This window comes from Arvicanthis niloticus, chromosome X (genome assembly GCF_011762505.2).
Source record: "Arvicanthis niloticus isolate mArvNil1 chromosome X, mArvNil1.pat.X, whole genome shotgun sequence".
Taxonomy (NCBI): Eukaryota; Metazoa; Chordata; class Mammalia; order Rodentia; family Muridae; genus Arvicanthis; species Arvicanthis niloticus.
In genome coordinates, this window is record NC_047679.1 from 27,819,164 (window position 1) to 27,833,548 (window position 14,385).

Here is a 14,385-nt window from a genome sequence, read left to right on the forward strand (position 1 = left end):
TCCAATTCACTCTGGTAAAATAAACATCTCCTGCACAAAATTATTTTACTCTATCCTACAGTTTAAAACATATCAAAGACTAGTAAGAACACTTTATGCAAGCTTATAAAATTGCTTTTCCCCCTGTAGTCTGAGCAAGAAAAGGGCAGTGACAGAAAGAAAAATAATTTATACGGCTCTTCCCTTTCTAGTAGTAGATCAGGAACAAAATACTGTAAAACCAGACTAAAATAACTGAGCAGAAGAGAGCTTACGTGCATCTTGAAATTCTCTTTTGAGAAAAAAGTTCTCGTGTTTTTAGAGGTCAAGTTGCTGGTATTTTCCCCCTTGGGGTTTAGTTGTTTGGTTCTACATATAAAGATTAATCCAAATAACAGGTTTTCTTCTCTTTGCCACATGAAGTACACTTGTAAACACAATAAATTAATTAAAGACATAAATAATGAACCGCCAGTCTTAAGTATGCTTATACAAACATATTAAATGGTATTTAAAGAATACGAGTATACTATTAATGTAATTGTACAACTTTTATAAAATATTTCTATAAAAACCTTCTATAAAATAAAAACTGGTGAGATGAAAACTACTTTTAAGGTGAAATGTTTTCAGTATACCTGAGAATTATCTCTAAAATAAATTTGCACATTTTCAAATATGTTTTACTTCTTTAAGTTTTCAATGTAGTAACATAGTTTTAATGCTGGTCCTAGTTTTAGCCCCATATACTTCATCAGCAGCTCACTCTTCAGTAGTAGCAAAGCTTTCCCATCAATTTCCTACAGAGAAAAGAAAAATACATAGTAAGAATCCTTCCATGGCTGATCAATCTATTTATATACAAGTGTATGAACTGTCAAATATATATATATATATACACATATATATGTATATATGTGTGTGTTTATTATAAAAAACTAACAATCTTATTTGCATAATGGAGCATTGTCTGATAAATTATAAATTTAAATTAAAGAACTTTAGTCAAGTAATTTCAACAAATGTCCAGAGTATCAAATTATCTGGCTTTACTGTGTACTGAAAAAAATACTACTACGTATCTATGACAAATGGTTAAATATTGAGAATAGTAGAAATGAATTTTACACATTAACTTTCTGAGAAGGGAAAGGAGTACGTCAGTATCCATGCAAACTGTAAACGTGCTGCACAGTTTCATCTTCATATCGAAAGGTATAAGCTGTCTGAAGCTACTTAACTGCTGAAACAAATATTCATTTACTTGAAATGTTGAAAAGAAGCAGGGGCTGGGGCTGGGAAGGATTGCTCAGTGAGTAAAGCACTTGTCTTGAAAACATGAAGCATGGAGTTAAGTTCCAGAATCCATGTAAAAATGCCAGACATGGTGGCATCTACTTTAATCCCAGCACTGAAGAGGTTGAGGCATGACAATCTCTGGGGTGTACTGGCCAGTCAGTATAACCTAATTGATGAGACTCCAGATCACAGTGAGAGACCTTGTCTTAAAGGAGGCTGTAGAGCCTTCCTGAAGATGACACTTGAGATTTTTGTCTTCTGGACCCCATAGACATATACACATGTGTATCTGCACCTGCACACACATTTATCCACACCTGCACACACATGTGCACACACGAACGCATAAAATAGTATACACGAGACATTAAAACAATAACTTTATGGCAGAAAATATTGTGAACACATTATTTAACAGTAACAAGAAATCCTTTTAAAATTCTTTATTAATGTATTATACAATTTATGTTATAGAAACCTATTATTTGGTATTCAAATCACAATGGAGTTGCTGGGTTCACTGGGTATCACAAGAAGGCCACCCTGGTAAATGCGGTAGGTCAACCCCTCCTACTCATGGTCCTAGAGTAGAACAGGTAGCAGGTAGGTCGGGGGAGGATTTCTGTATTTGTCATTACAAGAAGGGGTGGTCTGCATGAGAGTGGTAATCCTGTAATACCGACTCTTGAAGCTGTTTAGTGTACTAGATAATTGGATACCCATTTAAAGAATTAGGCAATTAATTTGCCATTTAAGGCCTGAATGTTGGGCAAAGTAATCGTTCTCACAAATTAAAAAGATCAGTTGATAGGGTTCCCCCACCATCGATACAACTCAGTGTCAAACTGAAAGGCCTGCACAGAGGTCATTTAGAGGCATTAGGGCAGCAGGAAAACCAGATCAAAAGAAACGTTACATGTTGCCTGAAGAGGTCGGCGAGGGGGCCTGATATGTGAGGATCTGTATGTTTCATAAACTGTATCACTTCATCCACAGACCAGGTTGAAGGGTCCTTACAGAAGCCTTGTTTCAGGACACTGGGGTCAGGTACAGCTATATAACTTGAAGCTTCAATGGGAGGGGAAAAAAACAAATCATACTTGACCTGATCATAATCCTGAAAGAAGAGATGTTAGGTAGAAAGTAATGGTCTCATTCCAGGAACCTTCTGTTAAGTACCTAAGTAAGAGCTCAAGATTGCAACTGTAAAATCTCATGCCTGCCTGAATGAAGATGATCTGATGCTGCCTACGTAACAGTGTGCCAATGAACCTCCCACAAAGACAATCAACAACTTTACTTCAGTAGGTACCTTAAAGCTTCAACAATCATAAGACATCTAACAATCCAAGGCCTCTTAGGTTCCAAGCAAGAACAGGAAACAGTGCTACTCAGATTAAATTGGGATAATCTGACTTATTGTCTTCTTTGAATAGATCCAAAAGATTTCTCACAAAATGCTCTTTTAATAGCTTTTCTTCTAAGTTGACATTATTTTGTTATATGATGAGACTCTCTCAAGTTTACAAGTCCATAATTCCCTAAATTTTTTCCAGTTTAATCAAATGTATTTCAGTAACCCCATTATGTTTGAGAGGAAACATTAGCAATTTGGACCATTTGACTACTCAATTATTCAGTATGGACATTTTTAGCATCTCTTTTATACTTTAGATTGCCATCTCACTGATGAAAGTTATCAAAATTATTTCCTGCTTTGTTAGGTCAGAAAGTAGTTTTAGGCTCTCCCCGGCTGGCCTGCTGGTGTGTGCACCCTGGATCCCACAGGAGACATTCTGGAGGCTCCACAGATCCCACAGCCAGCATTAGGTAGGAAAACCCACATACTGCCCTGAGCCCATAGCTGGGTGCTGTGAGTGCCCAGATTCCAGCAGATACCCCCCCACCCCTGCCAGCTAGCACCCCACTTCTGCCCATCTCCCGGATCTGAGGCCCGGACCAGACCTCTGCCAGGTCTGCTGTTGTGTGGACTCCGGATTCTGCCTGAGACATACTGGAAGGTGCACTCAACCCAGAGTCACAGGGGAACAACTGAACGCAGAGAGTCAGACAACATATCCTGAGATATCCAAGAGGAGACACTGCACACAAAACAGCAAACACCTAGGTGGACTGCCACCTTGGAGGCACCATATCCTGAGGCATCCTAGAGATACCACTGTAATCAGTGCAGCTGGAAAAAATCACAGAGAAATCTGGACCCCTAGAAGACCAGACACAAGTGAGATAACTGGAAAGGCAGGCTTCAATCAGAGATAGAAGTACAGGTAGCACTAGAATTAACCAGATGGCAAAAGGCAAGAGCAAGAACGTAAGCAAGAGAAAACCAAAGTTACATGGCATCATCAGAACCCAGTTACCCCATCATAGCAAGCCCTGAACACTCCATCACACCAGAAAAGCAGGATTCAGAATTAAAATCACTTCTCATGATGATGATAGAGGACTTTAGGAAAGACATAAATAACAATCTCAAAGAACAGATAGAAACCCCTTAAAGAGAAAACACAAAAATCCCTTAAGGAATTACAAGAAAATGCAACAAATGAGGAGAAGGAATTAAACAAAATCATGCAGGATCTAAAAATGGAAGTAGAAACAATAAAGAAATCACAAAGGGAGACTACCCTAGAGATAGAAAACTTAAAAAAACGATCAGGAGTCATAGACACAAGTATTACCAACAGAATACAAGAGATGGAAGAGAGAATCTCATGTGCAGAAGATACCATGGAAAACATTGACACAACTGTCAAAGAAAATGCAAAATACAAAAAGTTACTAACCCAAAATATACAAGAAATCCAAGACACAATGAGAAGGCCAAACCTAAGGATAATAGGTATAGATGAGGGTGAAGACTCCCAACTTAAAAGACCAGTAAATATCCTCAACAAAATTATAGAGGAAAACTTCCCTAACCTAAAGAAAGGAATGTCCATAAATATAAAGAAGCCTACAGAACTCCAAATAGTTTAGACCAGAAAAGAAATACTTCCTGCCACATAATAGTCAAAACAGCAAATGTACAAAACAAAGAAAAAATACTAAAAGCAGTAAGGGAAAAAGGCCAAGTAACATATAAAGGCAGACCTATAAGAATTACACCAGACTTCTCACCAGAGACCATAAAAGCCAGAAGATCCTGGACTGATATCATACAGACCCTCAGAGAACACAAATGAGAGCCCAGACTACTATACCCAGCAAAACTGTCAATCATTATGAATGGAGAAACCAAAATATTCCATGACAAATCCAAATTTACACAGTATCTCAACACAAATCCAGCACTTCAAAGGATAATTAGTGGAAAAACTCCATCACAAGGAGGGAAACTACAACCTAGAAAAAGCAAGAAAGTAATCTTCCAAAAACCGTAAAAGAAGGTAGCTACACAAACATATCTCCACTGCCAATAACAAAAATAACAGGAAACAACACTCATTTTTCCTTAATATCTCTTAATATCAATGGACTCAATTCTGCTCCTGACAGCTTCCTGTCGTGGATTCTAAGAAGAAATTGAGCATCCTTGGAGTTACTCCAGTTGTGTGGTAACAGCCACTAGGCAAGAATTGCCTCTCTCCATCTACAGAAAAATTACTGTCCAGAAAAGGACACACATACAGAATAGTCAACTGATTATATCTGCCTAGACAGAGTAATCAGTCCTTAATAATCCTGCATCACCAAGGTCTGTCAGATGATTCTGGGCCAGAAGGCTGAAGATTTGATGCTCCAACGTTCGGTAGTATAGGGGCTTTTCAGGTGTTCAGAGGTCTCTATAAATTGGCTAAGTTTTAGAAGCTATGCTTTGTGCTTCCCACAATTACAGTTAACTCAGTCATTCTGGATTTCTGACGGGGTTGAAAACTTATAGCTATTTACCGTAAGAGAAAAGATTTGAGTGGATGGTCATCAGCTGACATTCATCCTAAAGCCAGGTTCAGAACTAAATGTTTTAGTTAGGATAGATGACAGAGATGCTGGTAAGTCAACAAAAGGATGGACGGGGTATTGGGACTATCTTGTACCTCACTGGTACAAATTGGTATAATTATGCTCTAATTGTATTTTGAGAGAAAAGTTTCATTTTAACAGGAAGGGTGATGTGTAGGAGGAGCTAAGGGAGGAGGAGTACTGAGATGAAGAAAAGGAGTAAGAAGAGGAGAAGAAAGAAAGGAGAAGCTAGGTGATGAAAGAGAGAAAGAGGGGGGAGACAGGGAGGCAGATATTCATGTATCTCCACCAGTCAAAGATAGTTGTTATATCTAGGTTGGTCAGTGGGTTACACCTCTGATTGAACAATTCCAAACTTATAACGCTTATGATTAACATTATTTTAAAAAAATGTATAAATGCAAAAAGGAAAACGGGGCATGGGATAGGGGTTTCTAAGGGGGGGGAATGGGGAAAGGGGATGGCATCTGAAGTGTAAATAAAATATCTAATATAAAAAAAGAAAAAAAAAAGCAGGAAAGTAATCTTCCAAAAACCATAAAAGAAGGTAGCTAGGCAAACATATCTCCACTGCCAATAACAAAAATAACAGGAAACAACACTCATTTTTCCTTAATATCTCTTAATATCAATGGACTCAATTCAACAGTAAAAAGACATAGACTATCAGACTGGATACATAAGCAGGACCCAACATTTTGCTGAGTAAAAGGTTGGAAAACAATCTTCCAAGCAAATGGTTCCAAGAAACAAGCAGGAGTAGTGATTTTAATATCAAATAAAAATCATTTTTCAACCAGAAGTAATCAAAAAAGATAAAGAAGGACACTTCATATTCATCAAAGAAAAAAATGTACCAAGAGGAACTCGCAATTATCAACATCTACGCCCCAAATGCAAGGGCACCCACATACATAAAAGAAACTTTACTAAAGCTTAAAGCATACATTGCACCCTACACAATAATAGTGGAAGATTTCAACACCCCACTCTCAGCTATGGACAGATCATGGAAACAGAAACTAAACCTAGACAAAATGAAACTAACAGAAGTTATGAACCAATTGGACTTAACTGACATCTATAGAACATTTCATCCTAAAACAAAAGAATATACCTCCTTCTCAGCACCTCATGGTACCTTCTCCAAAATAGACCATATAATTGGTCACAAAACAGGCCTCCACAGATACAAAAAGATTGAAATAATCCTCAGCACCTTATCAGACCACCATGGACTAAGACTCGTCTTTGACATGGACAAAAACAACAGAAAGCCCACATACACTTGGAAACGGAACAAAGCTCTACTCAATGATAACTTGGTCAAGGAAGAAATAAAGAAAGAAATTAAAGACTTTTTAGATTTAAATGAAAATGAGGAAACATCATATCAAAACTTGTGGGACTCACTGGAAGCAGTACTAAGAGGAAATATCATAGCTCTAAGTGCTCACAAAAAGAAATTGGAAAGAGCATACATTAACATTTTGACAGCAAACCTGAAAGCATTAGAACAAAAAGAAGCTAGTATACCCAAGAGGAGTAGTCGGCAGGAAATAATCAAACTCAGGGCTGAAATCAACCAAGTTGAAACAAAAAGAACTATAGAAAATATGAACAAAACCAGGAGCTGGTTCTTTGAGAAAATCAACAAGATAGATAAACCCTTAGCCAGACTAACAAAAGGGCGCAGAGACAGCATTCAAATTAATAAAATCAGAAATGAAAAGGGAGACATAACAACAGAAACAGAGGAAATTAAAAAAAAAATCATCAGATCCTACTACAAAGGCCTATACGCAACAAAATTGGAAAATGTGGATGAAATGGACAATTTTCTAGACAGATACCAGGTACCAAAGTTAAAGGAGGAGCAGATAAACCATCTAAACAGTCGCATAATGCCTAAAGAAATAGACACAGTCATTAAAAATCTTCCCACCAAAAAAATGTCCGGGACCAGATGGTTTCAGTAAGAATTCTTTCAGACCTTCAAGGAAGACCTAATACCAATACTCTTCAAGCTTTTCCATCAAATAGAAACAGAAGGAACACTACCCAATTCATTCTATGAAGCTACCATTACGCTAATACCCAAACCACAGAAAGACCCAACAAAGAAAGAGAACTACAGACCAATCTCTCTTATGAATATTGATGCAAAAATACTCAATAAAATTCTCGCAAACCGAATCCAACAACACATCAAAACAATTATCCATCAAAATCAAGTAGGCTTTATCCCAGGAATGCAGGGATGGTTCAATATTCGGAAATCCATCAGTGTAATCCACTACATAAATAAACTCCAAGAAAAAAACCACATGGTCATCTCACTAGACACTGAGAAAGCATTTGACAAAATTCAACATCCCTTCATGTTAAAAGTCGTGGAAAGATCAGGAATTCAAGGCCCATACCTAAACATAGTAAAAGCAGCATACAGCAAGACAGTAGCCAACATCAAACTAAATGGAGAGAAACTTGAAGCAATCCCACTAAGATCAGGGACTAGACAAGGTTGCCCACTCTCACCTTACCTATTCAATATACTACTGGAAGTCCTAGCTAGACCAATTAGACAACAAAAGGAAGTCAAAGGGATACAGATAGGAAAAGAAGAAGTCAAAATTTCACTATTTGCAGATGATATGATAGTATACTTAAGTGACCCTAAAACATCCACCAGAGAAATCCTAAACCTTATAAACAAATTTAGCAATGTGGCTGGAAATAAAATCAACTCAAACAAATCAGTAGCCTTCCTCTATTCAAAGGATAAACAGGCTGAGAAAGAAATTAGGGAAATGACACCCTTCACAATAGCCACAAATAAAATAAAATATCTTGGAGTGAATCTAACCAAGCAAGTGAAAGAACTGTATGACAAGAACTTCAAGTCTCTGAAGAAAGAAATAGAAGAAGATCTCAGAAGATGGAAAGATCTCCCATGCTCCTGGATTGGCAGGGTTAACTTAGTAAAAATGGCCATCCGGCCAAAAGCAATCTACAGATTCAATGCAATCCCCATCAAAAATCCAAATCAATTCTTCATAGAGATAGAAAGAGCAATCTACAAATTCATTTGGAATAACAAAAAACCTAGGATAGGAAGAAGTATTCTCAACAATAAAAGAACTTCTGGGTGAATCACCATCCCTGACCTCAAACTGTACTACAGAGCAGTAGTGGTAAAAACTGCATGGTATTGGAACAGAGACAGACAGGATGATCAATGGAATAGAATTGAAGACCCAGAAATGAACCCACACACCTACGGCCACTTGATCTTTGACAAGGGAGCTAACACCATCCAGTGGAAAAAGGACAGCATTTTCAACAAGTGGTGCTGGCTCAACTGGAGGTCAACATGTAAAAGAATACAAATTAATCCATTCTTATCCCCTTGTACAAAGCTCAACTCCAAGTGGATAAAGGACCTTCACATAAAGCCAGATACACTGAAACTAAAGAAGAGAAGTTTGGGAAGACCCTCGAATACCTAGGCACAGGGGAAAAGTTCCTGAACAGAACACCAATGGCTTATGCTCTAAGATCAAGAATCGACAAATGGGACCTCATCAAATTGCAAAGCTTCTGTAAGGCAAAGGACACTGTCAACGAGACAAAATGGCAACCAACAGATTGGGAAAAGATCATTACCAATCCTACATCCGATAGAGGGCTAATATCAAATATATACAAAGAACTCAAGAAATTAGACGCCAAACAACAAAATAACCCCATTAAAATGGGGTACAGAGCTAAACAAAGAATTCTCAACTGAGGAAACACGAATGGCCGAGAAGCACCTTAAGAAATGCTCAACATCCTTAGTTATCAGGGAAATGCAAATCAAAACAACACTGAGATACCACCTGACACCAGTCAGAATGGCTAAGATCAAAAATTCAGGTGATAGTAGATGCTAGAGAGGATGTGAAGAAAGAGGAACACTCCTCCATTGTTGGTGGGGTTGCAAGCTGGTACAACCACTCTGGAAGTCAGTCTGGCGGTTCCTCAGAAAATTGGACATAGCACTACCTGAGGACCCAGCTATACCACTTCTGGGTATTGTTCATATATCTGGAAGTCAGATAACTATCATTAGGAATAATATTTCAAATTCTTTCACTAAGAAAATGTTTTGTACAAGTTGATATTTAGTAAACATACTTAGAAATAACATTTTGTATTAGTTCTTATGAAATAGATATCTATCTTTAGACCCTTGGTAAACAATATCACCTTTAAACAACAGAAACAGAAGGTGGGGAGAGTTAAAAAAATATGTTAAATGTGCTATAGATGAGTACAGTGAGGTTGGCTCCTAGATAACATCCATGATATATAAAACAAGTAGAATACCTGCTTTCTATATCCTTCATTTTCAACCTAGTATAGAGAAAATGGATAGAACACATATTTCTTTACTCTCCTGTACTTTACAACCCTTAAATGGCAAGTTGTAGCAAGAGGAAAAACTATGTCAACGTTTTACAGATATAAGATGCTACCTTTTCTTGGTAGATCTAAGAGAATGACAAAGGATTGGTAAATAGGGAAATGGTGTGGTTATAAAACAAGATGCCAGAGACCTGATCCAAGCACCATACACAGGCTGGTACCAGGAAAGGCCTCAACAGATATGACAGTGCATCATAAATGGGAAGTAATGTGTCCTTCTTGTTTTAGAGTCATGAGAGGTTTTAGAGTCCTCAAAGTACCTCAGGGAATGTTTAAAACTGTGTAAGAACTACTAAACTCTGAGAAGTCTCTATCAGATATGGTTGGTGATCCAGACAACCATAGTCATTTCTGTGATGCTACAAAGATAGGAACAGCCACATCAGGATTGTCCCTGCAATGATATGAAAGACAACCTGCCCTCTATAATTTAGATATTTTCAGAGATACCCAGGGGATACAGTTGGACATGGAATCTTTAAGGAAAAGGATAAACACATTGAGTGAGAAAGAATGTTCTTGAATATACATTCATTTTTCTTCTTCCATTGGAATTTAATGTGCTTGTAAGTCTTTGAGGTAAATAACTTTTTTATAACTATAGATGCATTTGAGATATTTGACACAATCTCAGAAACACCTGTGGAAACTCAAGTATGTGCAGGATACAAAGCATCTCCCACTGATGAATTCTCAGAAGTTTCAGGAAAACTTTCCATTTTAGACATGCCATGTCCCTTAGGAGACAATACTACAAGAAGGAAAAGAGACTATCTTCACCAGCTCAAGTACTATTAGAAAGCTGCCTTAGTTACCCTTCTATTGCCATGACAAAAATGCCATGAGTAAGGCAAAAGAAAGCATTTAATCTGGAAGTTTACAGTTCCAGAGGGCTAGAGTACTTGACCATCAAGGCAGGGAGCATGGCAATAGGCAGGTGGGCAGAGTGCTGAAGCAGTAGCTGAGAGGTTACATCTGATCCATGCACATGAGGCAGGCAGGGAGGGAGGCAGGTAGGCAGAGTAAAAGAGGGGGGCAAGAGAGCATGTACATGCTAACCAGGAATGGCATCGGCTTTTAAAACCCAAATGTCCACCCTCAGTGACACATCTTCCCCAACAAGGTCACACCTCCTAATCCTTCTCAAGCATTTCCAGCAACTGGGGATGAAATATTCAACTCTATGAGCCTATGGGTGACATTCTCATTCCACCACATTCCACTCCATGGTTCCCATAGGCTTGTACCCATATAATAGTGCAAAAATTTATTTAGTTCAACTTCAAAAGTCCCCATAGTCTTTCAATATCAAGACTGTTTAAAAGTCCAAAGTCTCTTCTGAAGTTAGAGGTGATTTCTTAACTGTGAGCCCCTGTAAAATTAAAAAGATATTACATACACCCAACATGCAATGACACAGAATACACATTACCATTCCAAAGGGAGAAATGGGGAATAGTGAAGAAATACTATCAGTAGAAAGGCAAACTCCAAATCTTGTAGTTCTGTTAGATGTCAAGAGGGTCAGATGGCTCTGCCCTTCCAGCTTTCTTGACTGCAACACATGTATCTCTTGAACTGGTTCCACTCCCTGTGTGCAGCTCTCCTTGGCAGTATCCTACAGCTCTGTCATCTCCAAACTCCTGAGGTCTCCAATACAGTTCAGGCTTCACTTTCACAGCTTCATGCAGTGGCCTCTCTTGGTCTCCATGCAGCGACTTCCCTGTCACATTCCTGTCCTCAGCAGCTTTCTTTAATGGTGTAAGAAGATCTCACAACCCCTTTATTCTTGTGTCTTTGAATCTAAAGCCAGATCATGTGGGTGAAGTCCCAAGTTCTGCTGCCTGCTTGGAAGGGAACCTGGCCTCATCCTTGGGTTTTATTTATAGAAGCTTTGATTTGCTGCTGCTCTTCAGGAACAGATAATGCATTAAACCTTTTCACAAGTTTCAGGATTAGTGTGGTAGGATCTTGCCCAGAGGTCACCACCCCCTTTATTCCATTTCTCCTTATCTCTTTCAGCACAAACCAAGGCTCCAACATAAAATTTCCTGGTGGTCATTTTCTCCTCAAACCACATGTGTATTTTTTATTTCTTGTAGCCCTCCTTGTTCTTTTTCATTGTACATCTGCATAAGAGTAATCACTACCAACCACATAACAGGGTCAATATTTGCCTGTCTTGAAATCTCCTCTGCAATGAAATTAATCCAAATTCTTCAATTTAACTTCACAGATACTTTTAGACAAGGCCAAAAGTCAGCCACAATGTTATCCAAAATATTACCAAAACAGCCTGTAGTCAACCTGCTAATATTGTTTCTATCTAAAATTTCTTGAGCTTACACAAAATATGACCAGACCAGCCTCTAGCGAAGTTGCTAATACTGTTTCTCTCTGAAATCTCATGAGTTGCTTCACATCGGCCTTGGTGCTACTATCTTCTAAGCTCCCACCAGGATGGCTTATTAAGCTCCATTTTAGGTTTCAACCTGTTCTTAGTCAACAGTCTCAAAGTCTTCCATATCCCTTCAAAAAGCAGCATGGCCAGGCTTATAGCAATAAACCACTCCCTGGTACCAACTTCTATCTTGGTTACTTTTCTATTGCCCTGAAAAAACAGCTATGATCAAGGCAATTTACCACAGAGAAAATTTAATTTGAGGCTCATAGTTATATCAAGTTGGGTTCACAATCATCATGGCAGGGAGCTTGGCAACAGGCAGGCATGGCATTTGAGCAGTAGCTGAGAAGATATCTTGAAACACAACCACAAGGCAGAGAGAGCCATAGTGCATGGATCTCTTTTATTTTATTTTTTTGAAATCTCAAAGTTGACACCCAGCCTTATCTCTTTTAACAATGCTACAACTCTTAATCTTTCCCAAATACTTCTGTCAACTAGGGGCCAAGCATTCAAATATCTGAGCCTATGGAGGTCAATCTCCATAATAATAAAAATCTTATTTTTCCTACTGTACATTTTATCCTAGTACTGAGGAGAGGTGGGCAAATTTTTGTGAGTTTGGAGGCAGAATATTCGAAACAGTGAGCTCCAAGCCAGCCAGAATTAAAAGTAAGATGTTTTCCAAAATAAGTAAGTAAGTAGGTAAGTAACTAAATAAATAAATAAATAATCTTGGAATAAATCCAAGAAAGAAAGTAAAACACTTGTTATATAATAAAAATTTTAAGACACTGGAGAAAGAAATTAAAGAAGATAGAAAGACTTAACATGCTTATGGATTGGTAGAAACACTATAGTGATAATGTCCATCCTACCAAAACTAATTTGCAGATTAAATGCAATATGTAATCCCCATCAAAATTCCCATAAAACTTCATAGGAATTTTAAAAAATCTTAAAACTTATATAAAAACATAGAAAGACCCAGGATAATGAAATCAAACCCGAAGAGTAAACAAGACTGCTGGAGGTACTACCATTTTTAATACTAAGTAATATTACAGAGGTATAGCAATAAAAATCAGCATGGTACTGTCTTCAAACACAACACATAAATTAATAGGATATAACCAAGGGCTTGAATACAATTCTACCTTCCTATAGCCACATCATTTTTAACAAAAGGGCCAAAATATATATTGGAAAAATGTAATATCTTGAATTAATGATGCTGGTTTAAGAGTGAAGAAATGTAAAATTTAGAATGAACAAAACTATACTCTAAATGGATCATGGGTCTCAACGTAAGATTCAATACCTTAAATCAGTTAGAGGAAAAGGTAGAGGATATAGTTCTACTATTAGATGCAACTATAGACTTTTTGAACAGAACTCTAGTAGTTGCCGGTATTAAGATTAACAATTAATAAATGAGACTACCTGAAATCAAAAGCTTCTGTATAACAAAGGATATCATCATTAGAGTAATGAGATAGTCTACAGAATGAGAAATATTCTTTACAACCTCACAGAGGGCTATTGTTAAGAATATAAAAAGAACTCAAACCTAAGCATCAACAAAATGAACTCAATTCAGAATTTTGGCATATAACTAAATAGAGTTCTCAATAATAAAATACAAATGGCTTAGAAACATTCAAAAACTTTTCAATATCTTTTGACACAAGTGAAATGCAAATTAAGTCTACATTAAGGTTTCATACCCAACTTTGAACTGCTAAATTTAAAAAAGATAAAAAAGTTGGACAGCAGATGTTGGTGTGGATATGGCACAAGGGGAACACTTATTCAATGTGGTAGGAGTGTAAACTGGTACAACCAGTATGGGAATCAGTGCACATGGTCCTCCAAAATAGACTGATCATATGACCCAGATAAGACACTCCTGGGTATATACTCAAATGACTCTATCCTATTGCAGGGATACTTGTTCATCCAAGTCCATTTCTGCTCTATTCACACGAGTCAGGAAATGGAAACAGTCTAGATATGCATCAACTGATGAGTGGTTAAAGATAATGAGGTACACTTGCACAGTGGAATATTATGCAGCGGTTATGAAAAATGAATTCATGAAATACACACACACACACACACACACACACACACACACACACACACACACACACACACAAATGAATGGAGCCAGAATTAACCGTAAATGAGGCAACCTGGACTTAGAAAGAAAACTATTGCACATTCTTGTTCATATGTGAACTCTAGCT

General features: G+C 37.6%; 1 protein-coding gene across 1 annotated transcript in view; it reads right to left on the reverse strand.

The window, feature by feature from the left end:
- Positions 1-662: 662 nt before the first annotated feature.
- Positions 663-14,385, reverse strand: part of LOC117694412 (sex comb on midleg-like protein 2) — a 77,680-nt gene continuing 63,957 nt past the window's right edge. The window contains exons 22-23 of the mRNA XM_076918583.1: positions 2,195-2,346; positions 663-779 (exon numbers count right to left, since the gene is read on the reverse strand). Coding sequence (XP_076774698.1) covers positions 663-779; positions 2,195-2,346 — 269 coding nt within the window. The remainder of the gene's footprint in view (positions 780-2,194; positions 2,347-14,385) is intronic.